Below are 24,797 nucleotides of genomic sequence, written 5' to 3'. Positions count from 1 at the left end.
GGGCCGCCGGGCTGAGAGCTCGAGGCGTGCGGGAGCGTCCCGGCCTGATCCCGATCCCGATCCCGATCCCGAACCCGCGGCCCGGCCTGGCCCGGCCCGGCCCGGCTGCCCTCGCTATGCTGTCGTGGGGAGCGGCGGGCGGGCGGGCGCTGCGCTGGGCGAACGGGCGAGCACCGGCCCGCGGGCTCCGCGCCTCTCCGCGGGCGCGGATCGCCATGCCCAGCTGGGTCATAGACCGGTACGGCAGCAACGAGGTGCTGCGCTTCACCAGGGAGATGATGTTCCCCATCATACACTTCCCGAACGAGGTCATCATTAAGGTTCACGCTGCGAGCCTGAACCCCATCGACCTCAGCATGAGAAGTAAGTGCCGAGCCCGGGCAGCCGCGGCGGGCTGCCGGGATGGCAGGGGCTGTGCTGGGGCTGGGCTCCCGCGGCCCCGGCGGCCCGAGCGGAGCCAGGGCACCGTCCTGCCCCGGCGGTGTCCAGGGCTGCCTCGGCACACGTGTTTCCCCGAGCCCTGTGGAAAACCGCCGCCTCTTGGAAACGCAACTTCTTTCAAGGTCTCAGGGAGGAACGATACAAAAAGCCACTGACAAGAGTGTGCGTGTGTGTGTTGTGAAGGTGAACTCTTACCTGAGTGATTGTGGTGCTGCTCTCTCGGCAGAGAGATGCCCGGCCAAGGAGCAGCATTCCCGCTACGTGATGCTGGATTTTCCCATCTCCTTGAGGTGAATGGGGCTGGAGGTCCAAGTTGCTGCCCGGTCGGCATGTGCGAGCTAAGGCAAACCGTGGTGTTCATTGCCATGCCCATCCTGAACTGGCATCAGGGGACGTGCTGTTATCCCGCCCAGGAAATCTGTCTTTTTCGCTACCCAGCTCGTTGTATTTGACACATTTAATCAGATTTTCTTCCTCCGTTTCTGGGTTTGAAACACAAGAAGGAAGTTGTAATAGTAGAATACCTTATATTTCCTGTGTAGAAGTGCTTGCATATCAAATCAGATTCAGTAGAACTGGCAAATATATCAGCAGGAAGCCTGCTGACACAGCTGTAATCTGTGTTTTGGGTCTCTAATAAATGAATTTTTAAAAACCTTTGAATATAGTTGGGGGTTTAGTGATGGGATATTTCCTATCTGAGGATTCCTGTTAAGACACTTTCTGGCATGATAGGGCCCCTAGGTGGACTTGTCCAAACACTTGAGTGGGTATACATGCCCAAATGCAGGCTATTTTTAGGCAGAGCACTGTTATTAGATGGGTAATTCTGAGACTTCACAGCATTTGTCTGTGCTTACTGAATAGAAGTCCAGGTTACTCATCTTAGGAGATATGCCTTATTATTTTTTACACTTGCTCTTTATTTCTAAAATCTGTGAAAGTGTGAAATATTGCAGATTTTTTGCATGATCAGTGATAACAGAAATGAGGCATGTTATGGATAGACAGTGCTTTCTAACTGGAATTGCACAATTAATAAATGAACACTCAGTGTGGTGTGTTGTGGTTGATTCCATGTTTTACAGGTGGTTATGGTGCAACTGCGTTAAATATGAAGCGGGATCCCCTGAAACTCAAAACGGGCGAGACTGAATTTCCTCTAACGCTTGGTCGAGATGTCTCTGGTGTTGTTATGGAATGTGGACTGGGTGTGTCCTATTTCAAACCTGGAGATGAGGTGATACCACCAATCTCTTTGTTTTTTTTTCTGAAAATGTATAGTTAAAATATACTATGAGATGTTCAGCATTCATTCTCTCTTTTTTTTTTTTTTTTTAAGTGCTGTTGCACTCTTAGTAAGGCCTATCTGACAGTAAATTCCTAGAATACTTTCTTCCCTTTGTTTTTTCTCTGAAAAACATGGTCTTTCAGAGACTTGTTTCTGCAAGTTAATTTCCCTTCTGTGGTTTAGTTTTTGGACTATTGTAGCAGTAGCAAGAGTGGAATTTGTTTGTTTATAAGTGCACACTCAAACTGCCACTTTGTTTTTAATTGAAGATAGAATTCTAACAAGAAGGGATTTTTTTTTTTTTCTTGAGTAACTTGGAGTAGGAACTTTGGCTCAATCCAAGAAGCACTTCATGGGTGCCCATACAAATACTGATACTGTTTGCTTTCACCTTCACCAGTTGCTTTCACATTTCACCAGTTTTAGCTAAGCAAATCCTGATTCTGCACCATATTCACCCCTCTAATCTGGGCTTTCCTGGCATGGGAGTGGTATGGGGGCAGTTGAAAATAATGCCTTATACACAATGCAATGGTACAATTTATTTACATAGCCCTCCAGTCCTTCATTTAGTCAGTTTTGTGGGGATTTTTTTGTGTGTAAAATAAGCCAAAACTGGCTTCTGATAAACAGTGAAGACATTCTGTGAATTAGAAAAAAGATTTCCTTAACAAAGGAAACTTCTGTGTACATACAATTGTGTGCAAAGCTACAAAAATTGATAGTTGTTTCCTGTTTGGTTTTAGGTGTGGGCAGCAATTCCTCCATGGAAACAAGGCACTCTGTCAGAGTTTGTGGTAGCTAGTGGAAACGAGGTAAACTTCCAAAAATCTGGCTAACAAAACCTCAAAGTTGTAAAGACTGGCATTTTTCCACTTCAGTATCTAAGTAACTTCATTTCTTAGTGCTTGGATTGATTTGTACTCCAGCTAGTTTTGAAGATGGCTAAAAATGTGCTATACACAATCTGCAATTCAGTAAAGCTTTTTTAAATATTGCAGTGTCATATGGGAGCTGCTGTGTGACTTAGTAATGATTTTATTTCAGGTATCTTTTAAGCCAAAGTCTCTCAGTCACACAGAAGCTGCTGCCTTACCATATGTTGGTCTCACTGCGTGGTCTGCACTTAACCAAGTGGGAGGACTGAACCAAACTAATTGTAGTGGGAAAAGGTAAGTAAACAGTTCTGGTGCTAAAACTAAAGTTCTTAATTTTTATATTTTTGAGCTGCTTCTAAGACACGTCCAGCAGCAATAAAGACTGTTAAACCATGACATTCCTAAGGATTCCTAAGAGCTATCTGAGGATGATGGATTCTGTCTACACAGCTACTGAGAGAGGCTTCTTTAGAGGAAGGCTCAGAGGAGGTCCCTGTATAGAGGAAATAAATGCCCAGAGAAGTTGTGGATACCCACACATCCACAAGTGGAAATGCTTAAGGCCAGGTTGGGTGGAGCTCTGGGCAACCTGCCCCAGTGAATGGTGTCCACAGCAGGGCATTTAGAACTAGATGATCTTTGAGATCCCATCCAACCCAGGCTGTTCTATGATTCTATCATAATCCAATGTATATCCAATGTATGGGCTGTGTAGAGAATTTGAGGATGTTACCTCCAGGAATTTGTAGGGACTTTGCCTTTCTGCCTGTTAAGACAGCTCGCCAAATGTAATATCCTCTCTGTTATGCTGGCAGCTCACAAAAAGCCCTCTCAAAGACAGAGATGTGGTTCACTCACTTCCTGCATGTGTGGGCCATTTGGAACAGACTGGTTTTCCAGCTTTTTAGAGAAAAATGAGCAGGTGACTGACTCTTATTTGACCTGCAGGCCAGAACTTTGATGAGGTCAGGAATGCAGACAAGAAAAGGAGAACGTACAAGACAAGCAGCCAATCAAATAGAAAAATTGACTTTGTTTATCAGTTTGTTGATCTGACAATGGCAGATGAGGAAAAATGCAGTGAAAGATTGGAGCAAATACCATTTTTCTCCTGATAATTGAAATTTTCAGTTTTTTTGACCTTTGAATGTTTGAGTAAATTGATAACAAGATCTTCTGAATGGAAATAAGGGCAAAAGTAAAACTATGGGAGTTGAAAAACAGTAGTTAAAATTACTGTGCTGCATCACAGGTTTAGGTCTTAAAGTAATTACTGGGCAGCAGGGGTCTGGATGCCTGACCTCTTATCTTGGCTGATACTTTGTATTGCACCACATTGCAAAGGACACTAGATCGATTGAAGTTCTTCACCCATGTCTCTAGAAGACAATTGAGTGAGTGGTCATTCATGTGTCACAGCAAACTTCATAATGAAAATATTGAGTAATTGTTTTTTCTAAAGATAAACAATGTTTTGAGATGGTGAATTGCAAAATTTAAAGAAGTTTCAAAGACATAATTGAAACTAACTTCTAGCTAGTAATAAAATTTTAGATAAGATCACGTTACTTTTTATTTTTCAGTATGTAGACTTTTTATTATCTTAACTTTCACATGTAAATAGAATTAACCTAAAGATACACTGATAGGCTAGCTGTATTTAAATTGTCTTTCCAATCTTCAGGTAAGCGTTTAGATTGTTAACAGTAAAATTGAAACTGGATTTGTAATGTGTCTTTACATTTAATATTTACTTTCATGTTCCAAATAAATTTTTAATTACACTGTCAGCAAAAAACCCATTTTAATGTACTTTAAAATGTTGTATTTCCTATCTATAAATTTTGAACTGTAAAACCAGCAGTGAATGACTTATGTGATTATGTGATGGTACCTTTTTTTCCCCCTGAAATATTACTTGTAGGAAAGTGTTTAAAATGCATTGAAGAGGCTGTGCAAAATTATATTCCATGAACTCTCAGGGCAATAATTTAAAAATACAACATTTTATGCCATGTTTCCTAATTTCTTTAGATCATATATTTGGAGAGAAATCACATGTGTGATTTTATGTCAGTCTTTTGTCTCCTGTAGTTGTAAGTAAATAGCTATGTAGAAGGGTGTACATGCACACAAGAATGTCTTATTTTGGCAGAGCAGCTGTATTCCTTGATGAAATCTTCTTCTCTGGTGCTTTAGTGCAATGTTAAGACATTTAAAAGCAGCGTGATTTTTCTTTGCCTCTTTCAAGGCATTAGCATGGGCTAACCAGAAACGCTGTTAGTCCAGTGTCTGGTTGTGCAATGATCTGAGAGATGATCTGCTCCATCTGCACATACTTTCACAGGTTATGTTTTTACAAGTTTCCTGAAGTGTGCTCTCATTGTTTGTGAGCCCTCCTGCAATTCCAGTTATTTTTCCATAGCTTTTATTCTTTACCACCCTAATTAATGTCAATATTACTGTAAATAGAAGTTTAAATGTTCTTACTATCCTAGATGTTCAAAATTACTGTGTTGTGTTGAAGTTCTCTGTGGATACCTGGAGCTTCTCATATGTGCCACTGACCTGTTTCAGTAGAAAGGGGATATGCTTGTTCAACACTAGCTGTTAAATATCTTGCTTTCTGTATTGAAAAAATGCATGACAGAAACAAATCTGACAGTTTGAGAAGTTGTTCGAAGTGCTTACATTGCTTTTAAGTAAAAGTCATTATGTAAATACAGAGGCAGTATCTTAGACTTTCATGTATGTTGGGCAGAGATGCTGGATTCTGTTAATGTAAGTTACTAAACGTACACCACTGGTTTATATAGTTACAGTGAAAATTTGGATGGTATAACACCTCAAGAAAATCTTTTTTTCAGTGTCTGTGTGTTATTTCATCATTTTGTCTGTTGAGAAGTACAAATTGAGTGTAGGTTGTAAAACTTCTTGATAGGGTAAACACTGCTTGATCCAGGAATAAATTTCTTGAGGACATTTTGTTGGCATGATCAAATGAAATATAATTTTATATCTAAATAAAGTTGAAATATTTAGTCAATAAATTAATTTTACAACTATATAAAATTGATGCATTTATTCAGTTATCTTGTGTGTAACTCAGTAACTGAAAATTTTAATTGTTTATAATCTGGAGAAAATATTAGTGCTCGAACTGTACACCTACTCCCCACCTTCTGCATGTTCTGGTGGGGGGCACACACAGCTGAAACAGGTACTGCCTCTGATGCTCATTTCTGACCACACCATAGCTCCAAGCAGGGCCCAGATAGGTGGGCTAAACTTTCAAATCTCAAGGTGTGCTTATTTGGAGAGATCTGCTCCCTAAGATAATTTGAATTGCTGGAGCCCCGTGGAGGGCTTGGTGAATGTTGTGCCTCTGTCAGAAGGGAGGAAAGCCCGGGCTACCAATGTTCTTTTTATTCTTTAGAAAGAATTGGTTCTTTTGGATCTCTCTCCAGGTCAGAAGATTTGTTAATTTGGTCCCTGGTGCACATTCTTATATATTAGTTTACTCCTAAGCTCATCCTTGCAGTGAAAACAGGTAGTTTCTATGATGTGTTTTCTCCTGGCTGTGTTTTCCTGAGGCAGTACAAACAAAACTGTTCCTGCTTTGGCACTTGCCACCATCTGTCATTCAGTACTGTCCTAACAGGTCCTGCACCTTCAAACATTCCCCTCTTACTTGTGTGTCTTGCTGTTGTCAGTGCTGTTGAGCTGCTGCACGTGGATCTCCTGTGCAGATGTAGTTTGTCTCAGAAACAAAGAGCTTTCTTGAAGTCACAATGTGTGGAGAGAGTTCTAATAATTGGGTGTGGTAGAAAATAGCCCATGTAACATAGGAACAAACTGAATCTGGAAAGTATTTCTACCTGAAGGGATCCTGAGAGCTTCTACTGAAGGGAAGAATTCAAAAAAGTCCTAGCCAAGCTGCTCCCCATACTGAAAATGTTACCTAAATCATTTGAGCAAATTGTACATTTTAAGATGACAGCTTTCCCCCAAATACATATTTGTAGAAGTGCCCTTTAACTAAGGAGTGAAATTGTAAAGGCGGTTTGAAAAGGTTTTTTTGAAAGGATTTAATTTTTGACTGTCCTTTTTAAGGATAAAGATGGGCTTAACCCAATATGTTGAGTGGAGGATCCCAGAGCATTTTCAAGTATACTGAAGTCAAAATGTGCATGTTGCTCCGGGCATCTGTCGTTAGAAGCCTGGTTCTGAGGATAAGTACATTTTGGCAGATTTAAAAGCTGCAGGCTTTGTGGTATTGTGGTTTCATATCCTTAATCTTAATTTTGCAGCTTGGATCAGTGAAATGGAAGGGAACAGAATCTGACCACTTACAAAAGGAGCATTTTAAAATGGATAGTGTGACCAAAGCCAAGCCTCTTAAGCTACTTCAAAAAACTTTTGCAAGCTGAGACTCCAGATTGTATAGTACAGTTTTGTACTGTAAAAAGCAATTTTCTTTAACAATTTTACTGTGAGATTTAAAACAGGAATTTCACCAGCTTCTGAAGATTCTGAGATTTTTCTGGCAAACGGAAGCTCTGAGAAACATGATGTTCCCCAATCCTATGCCAGGATTTCATCTTGGATCTTTTTTTCTCCTAGAGTTAGCAAATGGATCCAAAGTCAAAGCACTGTGTACAATTTGAGCTGCAAGCTTTACTAATTCACTTCCTGATGTTTAGTTATTTAATAAAATATTTGGATGAAATTTTTGAACAGTTATTAGGCTTCTAGCAGTAAGGTCCACACACCAGTAAACTTGCATGACTTTTTTTTGAAATTTTGGGTTATGAATTAAAATGAACTCTCAGTTGCTAATAATTTGGCAGTATACTCTCTCATTTTCTTGCTTGTGTGCCAGTTCCCACAAGCTGGCATTTACAGGGTCTTGTTGAGATGTACTGGAAGGTACTAGAAAAATTCTACTGCTTTTTTTTTCTAAAGAAAATGATACCTATCTTAATTTAATAGAAATTAAACTTGTTACTGGTGAGGGTACTTCATTGTATTTTTGTCTTTTCTATAAACATTATGCAATATGGGAAAATTATGTTCCATATGTTCTGCAGTTCACAGTCTCCTTAAATAATGAGATACTAAACTACTTTTTCTCTTAGATAAGACTGATTTGTGTAAAATGCTGGTGAATTGGATTTTTTTTTCTGTGGGAGATATGACAGTGGAGTCTGGGAGACAGAAAGGACTCTTAATTGATTTTGTCCCAAACTAAACAATTATGTTTGGGAAAGTGAGGACAGGCACAGGATTTTTGAGTGATGTAAGTGCTACTACCTGACAGCTCTACTGCCTGCATTTAGTGGAAAGTACATATGAGGAAGTCTCTTTGACTGTGCTGAGATAATGTTTTTTGGCACAGGACACGTGATCAGCAATGTTAAGTGACATTTTTGGCTATCTGAACAGTTAACCACTCTCGAATGACACTGAATGACAAAACCAATCTTTTGCTAAAAAGAATTCAGTGTCAGAGATGTATAAGAAACATTAGAATATATAGTTACTCCAGAGTTTATTTAAAGAACTATTAAATATATTTTAATTTTCTTTTACAGAATATTAATATTAGGAGCTTCAGGAGGAGTTGGTACATTTGCTGTACAGGTAATATTATCCAGCATGCCCAGGATGAATCTTCAAGTGTTTCAGTATGAAAAAAAAATACAGAAGGGAATTGAGAGAAGGAATAGAAAAATAGCAAGCTACTGATCAGTCTGCCTGATCGAGATGATTTATATTTCCAAAAGTAAAGTATTTTCAGATTTATTGCTTTCTATTTATTATGTTGTATTATTTTAAAGTAGGAAGCAGGGACTGTCAAAGAAAGGAGTTGTGTGTAAGATCACATTTCACAATTTGGGTGCAGGAAATTGCTGACTGGTGTAACTTGAAATATGTAGCCTATTCTCATTATCTTTCATTCAGCTCCGTGCTCTAAACATGAGTGGAACTTGGTGTATGAGTAGGAAAACTGATGGAGAATGTCACCTACCACAACTGCTGTACTTGGTCAAATGATGTGAGAGGCCATCAAGCTTTTGTGTGCAGTGGCTGTAAAGCACAGAGGCTTAGATTTACTTTCCCTCACTGTCTTTGCCCTGCTGCCCTTTTGTCTGTCTGTTCTAGTAGCTCTAAACTTTGGAAAGTCAACATGCTCTTTTGTTGCTTCCTTAGTTGTGGAACATCTTCTTTCAAGCTCTCAGTTAATTTGGGAGTTTTGATTCTAATTGCTGTCATTTCATGCTGAAAAATCTTTCTCTCAAGATTATAAAAAAATACAGAAGTTGGGTGATTGCATCACTGCTTTCTGTGTTACTAGGCCATAATCACAGTGGTTTTAAAGAGGTTTACAGCAGAACTTTTTTGTAGTATGCTATTTGCCTGATCTTTGATAAAGCAGGTGACGACTTTCAGTATGAAAGACTGACCAGCCAACTGATCAATCCTGGATAAATTAAGTTAATTAACCTGGAATAAAGGTAAAAAGTGTTACTGTGAATGAAAAAAATGAGATGCAAAAAGAGATAAATAACTAGCAAAAGTCCTTTGCTATAGCTTTTGGAGTAGAAGATAACCTAATACTGTCCCTGTGATTAAATCAGAGATTACTTCCTTCTTTTTCTTTTTATTAGTACTTAACCTATTTGCAGTAGTATGAAATACTTAAAGGGCATATTTAATAATATTTAATGGTACATCTGGTACCAGTTTGGTAGATTGGCAACTTGGACTGTATCTCTTGGTGTATGTTTAGCTGGTAGACTAAACATACAGATGGCAAACTGAGAGCCTTATTTTTCATGAGACCTGCTATCTTTCAGTGGCATTAGAAAACCTCCACACTCCTTCCTTCACACTAACTCCTCCCTCCCCACAACCAACTTAAATATTGATAAATTCTAGCCATTATTTTGTCTGTGGGATTTTTGAGAAATTATCCTGTATTTCAACAGTCTTCCTAGTCCCTACTAAAGGTGCTCATTTGTTATATAAATATAATGAGACTTTGGCTTTTTATGTTGTTCTCAATATTTTACTAAATTTTAATCTTTGGACTTCTTTTTTTATACTTGTTTTTAGCTAATGAAGGCCTGGGATGCTCACGTGACAGCAGTTTGCTCTCATGATGCCAGCACACTGGTGAAAAAGCTTGGAGCAGACGATGTGATTGATTATAAATCTGGAAATCTGGAAGAGCAGCTTAAAGCATTACCCTTGTGAGTGTGTTGCTTTAATACTGAGATGAAGGAGTTGGTGGTCAGACCTTCTGCCTTTTGATTGCTTGATTCTACCAGAACTCCCTAAATTTTTCCCCATTTCTAAAGCATTCTTTTGTAAAGCAGATTCACCTTTTTGAACGCAGTTTGCAAGTGAGTATGCCCAACAAAGATTTCATTGTAACACTAAGCCAGTTAACTGGGGGACAAGCTCACTTCCATGTGCTTCTTTTCAGTGATTGTAATATGAACAGTTTTGTAGCTTCCATCCAAGTATCTTGGAGAATATACAATGCATTAATAAATTGAAAGAAATCTCTGAAGTCCTGAGTGAAACTGGTAAATATAAAATTGATCTTGTAGAGGAAAGAACTATATCATGAAAAAGTAGTGACTTGCCACTGTGCAACTCAACTGGGAGTAAATTTCTATTCTGTAACATTGGATACAGCTGCCTCTGAAAAACAGTCACATTTATCTTGTCACAGCAGCTATGTTTAAACTAGCCTGGAATTTTTCTCTAGAACAGAAGTACTTTTTGCTTTTGTAATCTTTCCATCTGTTTAAACGTAGTCTACTGTGACTTGTATTTGAATATGGTATTTACATTGCTCTTTTTAGCTAGATTGAGCTAACTTTCTAGGTGGGGAAATAGAAGCTACTTGATCTGTGGAAGAATTTTACTGGTAACGCAGCCACATGCCCTTTAAATGTAGTGTGATTGTCAGCAGGCCTGAGGGCAGTTGTGAGGGCAGTGACACTGTCTGTACAGCAGGATGAACTTTGCAGTTGGTGCAAAATTTGCCTTTGTGAACACTTTAAATGCAAAACACCCATTCTAGCAAGTGACCCTTGCTAAGAGACATCAACAACAGTGTCCTGGGTGCAGTTTAATGATGCAACTAGGCTGATCAATCAGCTCTACTGAGTGGGATGTTCCTACTTCCCTCCCCTTTGCAGTTGTACTGACTCTTCAGAACCCACAGTCAGCTACTCTTTCCAGAGCATTAGTTTTCATGATCATCTCTTGTTGGCAGCTAACTGTTACATGAACTGAACTTTAAACATGAAATTACACTCTTGGAAGACAGGCAGGAAAACCAATATTCCAGAGAAATAAGAACTTTTCTATTTAATTTGCATAAAGTATTTTCTCTCATATTTGTAGATTATTTAGATTAGAGGTGTGTATATATGTATATATATATATATATCTTGCAATCTGTAGTCTGATGGAAATTTACAGATGAGTTGTGCATTTAACAGAACAGGTGCATAGCTCCCTATTGCCCTACTCAGCCTTTACAGGCTCACATGCTGGTATTATAATGAGAAGGAACACTGAAACTGTGGCTTTTTGCCAGAGGCTGCATAAACTCATTCCATGGGGGGAAGGTTTTAGATCCTTTGCATTGTTAGCTTCAATGTTAAATAGGTACATGTGAAGAAAAGAGCTGTCAGGAGGGGTAAAATGGCCCCTAAATAAATAAGGAGGTTGAAAAAAAAAAAAAAACCAAAAAACTTGGAGAAGTGAAGCTGAGAACTGAGTCACAGAAAAGATGTGAGGAAATAAGGGTTAGTAGAATAATTTGTTTATGTAATTTTAGCCACTGGAACTGATTTTCATTGAGTACAGCATGTACAAGAGCTGTTCCTAGTTGAGGGCACGAGTCCAGACTAGTTTTTACATGTACATACCATATTGTTCAGTGCTAGACCTCAAGACCGTTCCAGTAGTCTCTGTGGGAGGGCTGAAGAGATAGAGCTCTAGAAGGCTTTAAGCAAGTAGAGAATGTAGTTGTGCATCTAAGTTTGCTTTTTGGAGTTTAAGTGTACTTCCTAAATAGCCTGTGTCTGCTGCACAGTGAATAGGCAATAACCTGTAAATTTAAATTCCATTGTACATTAAGCTGGAACTTTTCTGAAGTCTTGGGACTTCCTTGCTGTTACCTTGCAGACTGGTTTTTTTTGCATTGCAGTGACATGTAAAAATGTGAAGTATAGCTGATTTCTGCTACTCATTAGCTTAATTACAGTGAAGTTATTTTTCCCATATCAAGATTTTAAACCTGTTCTTTGTATGTCTGCAGGTTTGATTTTATCCTAGATAATGTTGGTGGATCCACTGAGAAATGGGCACTAGATCTCTTGAAGAAATGGTCAGGAGCAACGTATGTTACTTTAGTGACACCTTTCCTTATCAATATGGACAAACTTGGAGTGGCTGATGGCATGTTGCAAACAGGAGTCACTGTTGGTTCCAAAACTCTGAAGGTATTTGACAAAATCCTATGTACTTTCATATTTTGTAGTACTTTAGTGACCACTTCTGTGGCTTGGATATCAGTCACAGAGCTCATGGAGAGGCAGCTGTTGCATTGTCCTCATATGTCATTAAGTATACTATTCTTTCTTTCTTTCTTTCTTGCACTGAAATGTGTTGGGGTGGTGCTTCTGGGTGTATGTAGTAGTTTGGGGAGCTTTGAAGTTTGATTCCTTATTGTGCTTTCCATTGTGGCCTTTTCCATGTGGCCTCCCTAGTGAGTCCTGCTGACAGCCAGGGTTTCATAGTAAACACAGCAAATCCCTGCCTCACTGAAGTGAGGGCAGCTTTGTTACTTGCTTTAGGCTGGTCAGGCTTTCTCTCAGAACATTGTTTCATGACTGATTCTCTTCATCCTGTTCCAGCACCAGAGAGTAATAAGCGTGGTCGAGGGTGGCTAGGAAGTCTTTAATCTCTTTCATGTTCATGTGTCTAGATGGTGATACTGATTTTTCTAGTTTTCATAAGTAGATCTTAAAACATTCTGCCTGTGGTCAGATCAGTGGGGCTTTTTAGAACTTTTCTCTTTTTTCCTTATGCTTGTGTACTTGCTCTCCAAATGAATGCTTTTTAGGCAGTTGCTATGGTATTCCTGCAAAGGCTTGGCTGAAAGGGATTTTAAGTCCTGCAGCAGTACCTTCTCAAGAAAGCCCAAAGACAAAATGAAAAGGTGGGGAAGAAATAATGTAATATTATTTCTCAGTGTGCATGTTTCCATGTTGAAGAGGGTTCTGTGCTGTATATAAAAATCATCTCTCTTTGGCAGATGATACCTTTTTTTCCTGTAATGACTTACTCAGAGGAGATGCTCTTAACTTGTGTATGTGAGATCTTCCCAAAATGCTTTTCATGTGAGCTGCCATCTTTCGTTGGACAATGATGACTTTGGCAGATATTATGGTGGAAAATGAAGTCACTTATACTGAAGTGGAAGGTTCTAAATATCACATTGCTGGGTTTATTTCACCCCTGTTTCGAGTGTACATGAACACATAACACCATTTCTCTCTTATGCAACAAACAATGCTGTTTCTAGCTGCAGAGACAAGGTAATTGTTTTTCTCTGCTAGCTGACTTATGGAATTGGACGCACAATTCACTCTGACCCTATTGTGGTAACACTACATCCTGGTCTGTACATTTAATCCACATGCTTAGGTGCCATTTTTTCAGACACTAGCATATAATTTCCATGTCTTTTCCTTAAGTTACTTCTTCAGAGATTCTGTCATTAATTTTAGTTCCCATTTCAGTTTGCTCTCATAATATTTTAATAGATTTGTGATCTTTCTTTCAGCATCTCCTTAAAGGAGTCCATTATCGGTGGGCATTTTTTATGCCAAGTGGCCCAAGTTTGGATGAAATAGCAGAACTGGTTGATTCTGGAAAGGTATGTCAGTAATGGTTACTTGGGTGTTTGTGCTGAAAGAGAGGCTCCTTGGATTCAAAAATGCTGTAGTTCACTGTTGAGAAATAAAATCTTATGAGTCATGGTAAGGAAAACTGTTTAAAAATCAACTTGTTCCAGTTTCTAACATCTGCCTTTTGCATGGAATTTAGGAGTTCATAATGCTTAAGACTGTTCTGCCTTCTCCTTCTTAAGCATACTTTTTAAAAACACAAAGCTTACAAAGTTGCAAGGAGTAATGTCCAGTGATTGTTTATTTTTGCCAGTGGGAATCATTGAATATGAACTCTATATGAAAACTGTGTTTTAAGAGGTCTCACTTGGTTCTTTTGGGCAGAATAAACATGGCTGTGTATCTGCATATTCAAAATTGCTTAGCCTGGGTGGTTAGGCGTCCTGCCCGTAGTTTGCACAGAACTAGAATATTCTGGTTATTGCAGGTAATAGATGATCTCCATTGGCAGAGTAGTGACAAGAATCTTGTTTTTCATTATTTCAGTGCTGCAGATTCTGATGTTTGTGCTAATTCAGCACAGGGACTTGGAATATTGTGAGCATTCATAAGCTTCTGGGGAATATTAGTGGACTTGGGGGGGAAAGCCAAGACAGATTAAGTCTGCTTTTGTGATCTTTTCAGGTTTATGAGCTTGTTACAAAATATATTGTGTGAGTGAACAGTTGATTTCCTATGTTTTGGATTGTGTGGTGATATAGGCCCTAGCAGTGTCCCTTTAGGGAATTTTGGCAACATGAAATTATCCAAGAGTAGAGAATATGGACAACTGCTGTTAATCTTTCTATGTGGTAGATAAGGAGAAGAGTAAGCGGAGTCTGTCATGACTGCTGGTAATTCCAGTATGTGAACTGCCATCTTGTGCTCAAAATTTGTGCATATTAGTAAAATTTAGATCTCTCAAAGTCTGAGTGTTGATCTCCCTTTTTTGGTATGCAATATGTTCCAGAGTTTGGAAAAGAGTCAATAAACTGCTGTTCTACTGAAGACCTGATTGCTTCTGTTTTGCCATCTCAGTACTGCTGCTAAGAATAAAAAATTCTCTGCTTTGCATTATGTCCAGTGCTGTAGGCATAATCCTGTGGTCAAGAAAGAAGCTGTAGAAGGTCCTCATCCTGTGATTGCATTCAATCACACTGCTAAATTATAAGTGTCTAAGAAAAAGAAATGCCCTTGTCTTTGTTCTTACCATTTGTCCTGTTCTCAGCCAGTTGCAATTTGTTTTCTGTTCTGCTTCAACCTTGTATGCAAAACAAATGCAGACTATGCTCATGAAAGCCTCTTGGGAAACAGCTGTTTATGCAATAGAGATAGGGCTTAATCAGTGTTCTTTGCTTAACAACCTGGACAGGTGAATTGCAATGCCACTTAAAATGTACGTCATACATACATGAATGTCCTGATGTACTTCTGGTTGTAAGATGATCATATGGACAAAGATGTTTGCTTGGTCTTTCATTCTCTGTGCAAAAACATATCCTAATGTCAGACTGTTTGTCTGCAGAGGCATTATTCTAGCAGGATTTTACTCTATTTTGTGCAATGTTGTAAACATCTGAGCTGTCATCAGGATTTTATAAGACCCAGTTCTGTTCCATTTAGACAGATATTAATAAGACTATGACCTTTCTTGTTTAGACACAAGAGTTCTCGTAAGAGGACAGACCATCCATTCAGAAGAGTAGGTGTTTGTGAAAAAAGGCAGGAGAGACTCACTGGAGAAATTGTACCACAGTTTCCTATAAGTAAGTGAAAATAAATGTTTGTGTTTGGATAGGAAATAATAAAGGAGAAATAAAAAAAGCAGAAAGCAAGGAAGTCTATCAAGAAGCTTGGGGAAGCCAGCAAATTGAGCTCATGCAGTTGAACTTGTTACCTTTGAGTGAATGTTTTTGAGTAATGCAGGGCTTTTTTAAAAATTTTAGTATTTTCTATTAAAGACATCTTAATTTTGAGATTGTATGAAGTGAGTAAGAGAGCAATTAGAAAGCTCCTGATAATGAGAGGCTTTTTTTCAGGAATAAATTATATGGGGGATTTAAATGTAAGAAACTAAAAAGAGATGATGGTTTAAAGAGATGTTACAGTAAGTGAAGCATTGAAGAGCGTATCTCTGAAACATTTACAGATCATTTTGATTTAACAGTGTTTCTCCTTACAGTCCTTCTGCACCAACAGAGATTTTTAGTTTTGATGAGTTCATCATCTTCCTTTGTGAAAGCAAAAGGATTCTCAATCCTTCAGTAGATGAAGAATAAGCAATTTGGTTCAGATTTCACCTGGATTATCTTTGCAGCAAGGAATAGAGATTTGCAAAATGTCAGCTCTGAGGAGGAGTTCCTTTAACAGCCTTTTTTAATGGGGAAGCTAAGGAGAGGATTTGATGAGTTGGTAGTACAAGGAAAGAGAATAATTCTCCTTGTGTAATTTACCTGCACATCAGTCAGTTCCAGGAATTGTAGAACCATTTTCAGTTTACGAGGTGTTTTCTCTGCCTTGCAGATGGACATCTTGAAAAGAGAGTATTGCAAGACTGAGGGGCTGGGAGGCTGCTCCAACAATTGTGGGCATGGAGAAAACCCAGTATTTCCTTGACAAATTTTAGAGAAACTGACTATTTTCTAAACTGCTGGAGAATCCCTGTTGTGGTTTGAATTGCAGCAATTAATTATGACCCAGTAAGGACTGGCTTAATGTGGGCTCCACCAAATGAGTTGATGAAGCCCATGTCAGAAGCTCTGTATCTCTTTCCATGGTAGAATGTTCCTGGTGCATTACAATTCTCATCTTAAGACAACTGAAATCAACAGAGCCTTTAATTCAGGACACAGATCTTCTGGCACACTGTTCAGTGATGCATCATCACTGAAAGGCTTGTTAGGAATTAATTTGGTGTATTTGTGGTCAGTGTTGTGGATTTAACATTGACAATTTTGGTTTTTGCTGCTTGCCCAGCATTTTCCTCCTAAGGACATGTCATATATTCCTTGCTGAAAATAGGCCAAATTCATGTAAGTATTTAGGTTGGTAGAAGCCTCTTAAGTCATAACTGAGCAGTTACTTTGCCTTTTTTAAAAGAATGGTGGAGGAAAACAGGCTCAGAAGACTCCTTGGTGTCACAAGCAGGAGCACTGAGTGTGTTGTGTGCTCCTGCAGGACCATAATAGGATGTGGGTTAACATGCAGCCCAAGAGAAATGTGACATTTTCATTTTAGTTCAGTGCTGTTTAAATGCAGTACAAGCGTGAGTGCAGTGTTTCTGGTGACTTAATACTCTTTCCTTCAGAGCATTGTTGCATCAAATGGGCTGATGGGTGAAAGTTGTTCTTGCAGAAGGAAGGCTAAAGGGCAAACAGAATCTCCAATCATGAAATGAATAGATCGTTCTTTCTGATATTTGCTTTTTAGATAGGTGTTCCAGCACAGGCACCCATAGGAAGAACAACTGCCTGCCTATATTAATGTAATTTGTGAGTAGTGTTGATTATACATTTTGCTGAAGGCGCTAGATGCTCTGGACTTAGCATCTGCTGCTATGGTTTAGGGGGCAGGATGCTGACTGTTCTTTGGCCCTGCTGCTGCCTTCTCGTACAATGCTAAACAAATCACATAACCTTTCGCTACCATAATTTTTTGATCTACTAATGAGGGCTAATGCCCTTTATTCACCTCTGGTGATTTTCTCTTAAGATACCTTGTTAAAATGAGGAATTGAATTGTCTTCTGTTCCTGGTCTTTCCTATTCAGGAAGTAAATAACACAAATGGATGGATATGGTCATCCACTTTGACATGCCATGGGTTCTGAGAGTTGTTTGGATGGCCATGATTTAAGATGGTTTGCACCTACTGCTAATGTAGGTCATCACAGCTTCTGGACTCTGTATCCTAACCTGTGTGTTGATTCCAATTCATCTTGTTACAGTTCTGCAAATAACTTTTCCCCTGGCCTTTACTATTGTTGCATTTCTCTCAGCTTTATGAATATCAAACAGTGAATGCAACATGGAGTCCTTTAATGTTCTCCAAACATGGCATCTATAGATGTGGCCTTCTCTATTCCAGGCTTTATGACTGTGCTAAGGTATCCTAAGATACCTGAGAACTTGCCCTTGTGTGGTACCTGCTTTGGTCTCTCTGAAAAAAGGCACTAGTGTGCCTAAGTGTAGGGGTTTCTACAGTTAAATATCTCAATTAACTAGAGATCAGTCCTTCTTCCCACTCTCTTTAGTCAATCATGCTTGTTCTGATGATCATCTTTCTTCATGCTAAATTGCAAAGCTTGCACCTTTTTCTTTTGCTTTTAATTTTGTGTTTTCCTGTTGCAGTGCATTTGTTTGCCAGGTTGATTGGCTAGGGCACAGAGATGTTGACCAAGGAGGGGTTGCCAAAAGCTCTGTTCAGCCCTTTCTCCTTCAAAAAGAACCTCTATCTGCCTTTTGTCATGGCCACCAAAAAAAAAGCCACTGTGATATTATTAAAACATACCTGCTCCTTTTCCTCCAGGACATGGTAGCTTGCTTGTCTGCTGAGCTGTGTGTTATACATCGCAAAGTATATGTGAAGGGCACCAATGGAAATTTTGTATACTGTGGGGAAATACAGTTTCAATATGTAAATTCACTTATACCACAATGAGGAAAAAATTCTTCATCATTTACCAGGCATTTAATCAGCTGTGTTCCCTTAACCTGATGTAATTGTAAATTGTGTGGTAAGTCAGTCCTGGTGTTCTGAGTTCCAGGTGCAGGAGGGAATTGTGCCTAGTGCAGGGTTGAAGTGCAGACAAGGCAGCCCTTGTCTGGTGTGAGTTTAGTTTGCTGAGAGGGGGAGGATGTGGATCATGCAGGACTAATCTTCTAATCTCTATATATCATATGCTTTCATATGTAGTTATATTTAACTGTACCAAAGTTAGTTCTGTCTTAAGTATATGGTAACATTGACCTAGATTGCTTTAATTACCAGCATAAATATCAGGACAACTACTAAGAATGTGCATTACCAGGGTTTCTAGAAGAGATTAATTGTGCTTTCCTGTAGTTAACAGTTTTTTAGCACGGTCCAGTACATAACTAAACCAAGGATCTTCCTTATTTCTACTGATTTAAGCCTGGGCTAGGCTGGCACATGTTGCAGTTCTGGGCCAGTCTGAGTTTCTTACTGCTCTTCATTGTGTTCTGTAGAAGCTGTTCTGCCAGGGCTGATTAACAAACAAGAGATTTTGAGGCCTTTTCCACACTCTGAACTGTACCCTGATAGCCTGCTTTAACTGGGATTTGTCTGCTAGCATTTTAATAATTGTACATGATGTATATGAGCTCCTGTGGGCTGCTGTTAGAGATTTGATATTAAAGAATGTACTTTGGCTTATTAACCAAACATATAAGACCTGATAATACAGTTCTTGATAAGAAGTTGTGGGATTAGACCCTGGAACACTTGCCTTCCATTCCCATGTCTTAACCACTGCAGTACCATTTTTGTTATGGGTGTATTGTTGGATCAGTTTTACTTCTCTTAGGTATTTGGGACAGAAATGTCATGTATGTGCTGTCCTTTAATGTGCATAGGATGAAAGTGCATATTCTCTGAAATACAAGTTAATTAAAAACAGCAAGGAAAGCTATTTACAAAACATTCAAAGATGGGACTTTGAGCAGTCTGGTCTAGTGGAAGGTGTCCCTGCCTATGGCTGGGGGATTTGGACTGAATGGCCTTTAAAGGTCCTTTCCAACCCAAACCATCCTACGATTCTATGCTGGTACTGTGCAGTTGCAAAGCTACCTGTACAAGATGTGACCCGAGCCAGCTGTTGCATAAGGTAAGAACTTCATTATTTTATCTTCAGTGAGGCCTGACCCTAGAACTTGCTGTTGGCAAGCAATATGAGGCTCGGCACATATTGTTGCATGCCATTTTGGGGGAAGAAAGACTGAAGAAAAGAGTGAGATTAGGATCCAAGGAGCATGGAACATGAGTACAGCAGAGAAGATGATCAGCTAAAGTAGGAGTGTCCCAAAACAGCATCTTTTTTCCCCATATGATGATAATAAATTAGATAACAAATTGTTTAGTTCCAGGACAAGGACTGTTCTTTTTAATGATTTCTCTTCACAATTCTTCTTGACATTGATGAGAGACTCACTAACGACCAAAGGAGACTGTAAAACTCTGCATTTGTGCTCATGGACTGCATTTAGGCCTGGTGGTAATTTCTGGAGAAAGATGGTCTCTGTGTTTTAACTCAGCTAGTCAAATCAGCGGGCAGGTCTTTTCCATTACGGCAAGCCCTCGGGAGGACTTTGATTTCTGGTGGAGCACATCCCAGTTTTTGTTCTTTTCCTGGAGGGTGGTGTATGGGAGCCTGAGCAGCCTCACCAAGGCATGGGAAGGAGGGAGGCAGCAGCTGGGAGGGAGACACTCTCCCAGGCAAGGCTGCCCGGCAGTTCTGACACGGCTATCCTTTGCAGACCTGGAAGAGAGCCAGTGCATTGTCACTGTCCTTTGAGAGACGTCACTTTTGTCCTTCTGCGCTCTGAACTAGGCTTGCGCTCAGTTCGTCGCTCTCCTGAGAAGTTCAAGGCTCTCGCTCTCCCTCCAGTGGCAGGAAAAAGCTCCACAATTACTGGAGTCACTTGTTGCTGCTATGAGGGTCAAAGCCGTTTCCCTTCCTTTCATGTTTTCTCACTTGTCCCCTCCTGATAAACTAAAACTGTGTCCTTGCTACCGTAGAAAGTGGGACCTCCAAGGGTAAGCCTGAATTTGCCATGAGCAGGAGTGTGTTCCTGCTGACCAGTTAACTCCTGCCAGTGCTGTTCACTACCTACTGCATTCAGAGCTGGAGTGGCTGGGACACCCCTCTGTGATGTGTGTAGGATAGCCTTAATCAACATCAGCAATTACTTTTTTTATTTTTCCAAACACATGAGTTCATTTCAAGAGACCTGAGATTCATTGCTATAGTATGTCCTGCATTGGAGAGAATGAAGAGGAAGAAAATACCTTTCAGGCCCAGTCTGTTTTCAGATAAACATTTCAGTGTGGGTACGTGTAATCCTTTCTCTCACAGACTTTAGTTTAATCCCTTTTCCCTGAACAAATAGGTGTCCTCTGGCAAGGAACTGATGCGTGGCTGTAAATAGGCAATGTTTTTATTATCCAGTTAATCTCCATTTATTATCACATATTCAACAAACAGCAGACGCTCCCCTGCTTGTTTGTCTGTTCACAGGAAGAAATTTTATCTTAGTCAGTGGATTATGGTAAAGGCTGAGTGAATCACTGTGCTGCAACACGGTCAGCCCTTTCAGGGTTATTCAAACAATGGGACTGTCCAGCCAGCCAGATAAAATGTTTAATGCTCTAGATTGCCAGGATCATCAATTTGGTATTCATGTCTCTCTATAGCACTGCCTAAAGCCAGCATTTAAATGAAGCTAGAGGTTACATCAATGTAGCAGATGGGCTTTGAGCATGTGGCTGCAATACACATGGTGTTTTGAACTGTGAGGCTGAATTCAGAGCTCCTCTTAATCACTGCATCACCACTTTTCAAATGCAATGTTTTAAACTCTACCCAACAGGCTGAGGATGCAACATACCTCACTCTGACAGAAGTTAGAAGTTGCAACCTAGAGTAAGGGACTGCGGATTAGCAGAACAGTGAAGTGTCTTGTTCATGTTTTCTCAGTTGCTGCACGTGTCTGAAATTAACTTCTGCCTTTCCCCAGAATTCCTTACACTTCACATCCCTTGTGCTGCTGCTCTGCTTTCTTCCCTGAACATTTTTCCTCTCCTCCTAGCCTGTTGCTTCATCAGGGTCATCGGTGTCCATGCACCAGCAGGCTGGGTTTCTGTATCTCTTTTTCCCCTCTTAATTGAAGCACAGCTTTGTACACAACTGCCACTAATATTCAGTAGTGTACAAGTGCTTGGCTCAACAAAATTCCTGAACTGTGTTTTCCCAAGCATCTGCTATGAAAGCAAGGGTTGGTCTTCCTCAAAACAGTCAGTACTGATCAGCAGCACGTTCCTCCTGCTGATGGTCACAGCAGCTGCAGCTGCACTCAGATGTTCAGTTTACCCCAAACCATTGTCTAATTCAGTGTTCTTGCTGCCTTGAGTCCACGTCTCTGACTTTGCTGATGTCCAAGACAACATTTCCATTCTGTGCTGAATGCTGACCAGACACGAGTTTATCTTGAACATGATCATTTATATCTAACATTTCTTCCACACTGGGCTATCTTTGTGGCTCCTCTGCTGTGTTTTGCTACTCACTTTGCTAGGGGTTGGTTTACAGACATTGTCCAGGCAGAACAAGAGAAATAAAGTACTAAAGCCTTGTACCTTGCTGCATGGCAACTTTGAGGCACTTAGTGACTATATTTATTTGCATAGTTCTTCTCAAAGTGATTAGTCTGCAGATTCTAATGCATTCTTTGGAAGGGATTCATTCATTCCCCATTTTCTGCCATGCAAAGTTTCACACTATTGCTAAGCTTGCATTGACAAAATAAAAAGGAAAATCTAGTGATATTAGGGGATACTGTGGTGCAAGTTAGAGTACTGATGTCTTGGATTACTGTTATCATACAAGCAAAGCCAGTAGTTATTTAAGGAGTGGACATAAAGGTAAGGCACAATGTATAAATGAAGAAGAAACGAGGAGATCTAAGAAAAGGACCTTCCTGAGCATGGACAACTATCAGAGAGTATTTGCTGTGTTGTTGGGGAGGGTGCTGGGTGGTCAGTTCTGTTGCTAGGAAAGTGTGTGTGTGTGTGTATGAAAACATTCTCTTGATGGTGCTGCACACTCATCTTCTAAGCAGTTCTGAAAGCATCTGAAAGCAAAACCTTTGTTGTGTGCTAAAAGCAAGGCAGCTTTTTGGACCAGCACCATTCCAAAGCTGGCACATTGTTTGTGTCCTTATTGCTGCAGTATTCCTTTTCTGTCTAGCATGATGCATATCCTACCAGCAGAGAGAAATTACCAGTTCTGGCTTATTCAACAAGAGAGGGTGCAACAAGAGAGGGTGCATGCTTACAGCTATAAAGAAAATGCAGAAGATATTTTTTCCCTGACACAAGTGAAAAGGATCTTCTTCTAGCACTGTAAATAGTGGGTTTGGATCTTTGGTACTTCAAATCTTCCTCACTGCAAGCCCTAGCTGCAGACTCATGTACTGGTCTGATAAGAGGATTAGGATCAGTGCAAGGACATGCACAGGGCTGGTGTTATGGGATCCAAGGTAAAGAACCAACCTCGGGGTAGGCAGATCTTTGGCAGGAGGTGTGAGAGGTACTTCTGGAGACAAATCTTATTTTGGCATTTGGAATGCTGACTCAGAACTTGACAGTAGAAAATAATCTCTTCCCTTGGACCAGCAGTGACAACTATTTTTCAGAAGAGCTGAAATTTCTTCTGCTTCTATTGGTACACTATGACATCTAAAGAAAATGCTTATAGGGGTTTCAGGCTCCTTAATTAATAATGGGGAGAGTGAATAAGTAGTTTAACTGTTGTTAGAAATTAGTCTAAAACAATCCAGAAGACCACTCTACAAAATTAATGTCAAAATAGCAGTTGATGCAAGCTGGGCCTAATAATGATTTATGCCTCCTGGAATACACAGTGGGTGAATTTTCAAGTGCAGTTAAATGATTCAGCAACAAACATTGGTAGACATTTTTTTGTACTTCATTTGTGGTCTTTTGAGGGTACTGAACCATGTACTGATGCAGTCAGGCTTCAGATTTATAGGTATCTTTAAAAGATCTGAAACTGTGAGAATTGAGTTTAACAAGAAAACCGGTAGAGAAATATGAGGAAAAAAAATGTTCTTTCTGTAAGTATATCATTATGGACAACAAAAAGTTAAACCACAGTGTCAGTTTTTGAAAGGATGTAGAAGTTAGAGCCTTATATGGTGACATTTGTGGTAAGGGCTCCAAACTGTGCCCTTACACACAGAGGTGTTTTAAAACTTGGGCAAAGAGCAGCAGAAAGCCTTCTTCTGGATGCAGAGGTATCCCTGAAAGATCTGAAAAGCTAGTGGCTACATGGCAAGTTCTGATCTAAATACCATAAAGAAACCTCCCTCCCTTCTTCATACAGTTTTGAAGTGTGAGGGTGATACATTACTTTATACTTTATTCCTAATATAGTGACATTTTTTTTCTTTATTCTGTAGATTCAACCAGTTATTGATGAAGTCTTCTCATTTTCTGAAGTTCCAGAGGCCTTTCTGAAGTTGGAAGGAGGACATGCACGTGGAAAAACAGTGATCAATGTAATTAGTAGACAATAAAGTATCCTTATCATTATTCTGCCTGCAGTCAGTCCTTGAACATGAATTGGTATGTAGCAAGTGTTTTTTTTTAAAAGCTCATACAGGATGCATAACTTAAAAATGTTGTTTTAGAAAAGCCTCTGATTCCTTCATACTCTGCCTTTTAATAAGCAGACAAGACATAGTAATGTCTCTTAGGCATTTCTACATGAGAATCATGTTTAAAATGTAGTTGTGACTTTGCAGAACACCCCTCACTCTTAGGATAAGAGGAACAATCTGCAGCATTTTCCTTTTGTATATTTTAGGCTTTTATTTTTCAGAAGCAAGTCCTGAAATGGTGAGGCACACTCTTATCTACTTGTCTATATGAAACCTGTGCTGTTTTTCCTTGGCTTTCCTACTTCTATTTACCTTCATTAATGCAGATTATTAGTTAAGCTATTTCACTCTTAGAATAAATGGTCACATCACTTTCTCAAGACTGATACTTTGATCTTGTTATGGCAACTCTCTCATGACACAGCTAATCTAAATAGAAGCATTGAACAAAATCAGTCTGTAACTGATAATTATTCTAATTGCCCAACTCCTGGCCCAGATTTAGCTGACTGCAGTGTTTGTGCAAGTAGGGTAGACATGATTTTTGTCCCTGTTCTTGTCTGTGTCTCATCAGTGCTAGTGAAGCGCTGGAGGGGGTGTTTGTGTCTGGTGGGCTGTTTTCAACTTGACATTTTGCCAGATGGGCTAATTTCCCCTGCAATTATGCAGGTGGATTGAAGAAAAGTGGCAACTTCTTAAGTGAGAGCTGTCCATTTACTGCAGTGCAGCTGTGGTGGTGCACAAACCATGTCATGCAACACTTCCACCAGGGGACAGAAGTGGCAGCCGTG

At 39.8% G+C, this 24,797-nt stretch overlaps 1 protein-coding gene across 2 annotated transcripts; it reads left to right on the top strand.

Moving 5' to 3' along the window:
- Nucleotides 1-27: 27 nt before the first annotated feature.
- Nucleotides 28-23,968, top strand: RTN4IP1 (reticulon 4 interacting protein 1). 2 transcript variants are annotated; one of them, XR_010997163.1, is made up of 10 exons: nucleotides 28-363; nucleotides 1,530-1,681; nucleotides 2,479-2,547; nucleotides 2,780-2,904; nucleotides 8,205-8,253; nucleotides 9,730-9,866; nucleotides 11,957-12,140; nucleotides 13,487-13,579; nucleotides 15,249-15,355; nucleotides 23,806-23,968. XR_010997163.1 is itself a non-coding variant. In XM_068184181.1 (9 exons), the coding sequence occupies exons 1-9, from the start codon at nucleotides 117-119 to the stop codon at nucleotides 23,920-23,922; spliced, it is 1,173 nt and encodes a 390-aa protein (XP_068040282.1). In that variant the 5' UTR covers nucleotides 28-116; the 3' UTR covers nucleotides 23,923-23,968. The 2 variants fall into 2 exon arrangements, 1 of the variants encoding a protein (XP_068040282.1); XM_068184181.1 differs by lacking the exon at nucleotides 15,249-15,355.
- Nucleotides 23,969-24,797: the final 829 nt, after the last annotated feature.

This window comes from Anomalospiza imberbis, chromosome 3 (assembly GCF_031753505.1).
Source record: "Anomalospiza imberbis isolate Cuckoo-Finch-1a 21T00152 chromosome 3, ASM3175350v1, whole genome shotgun sequence".
Classification (NCBI taxonomy): domain Eukaryota; kingdom Metazoa; phylum Chordata; class Aves; order Passeriformes; family Viduidae; genus Anomalospiza; species Anomalospiza imberbis.
Note: the sequence above shows the minus strand (reverse complement) of the source record. Positions and strands in the feature narration are given on the sequence as shown.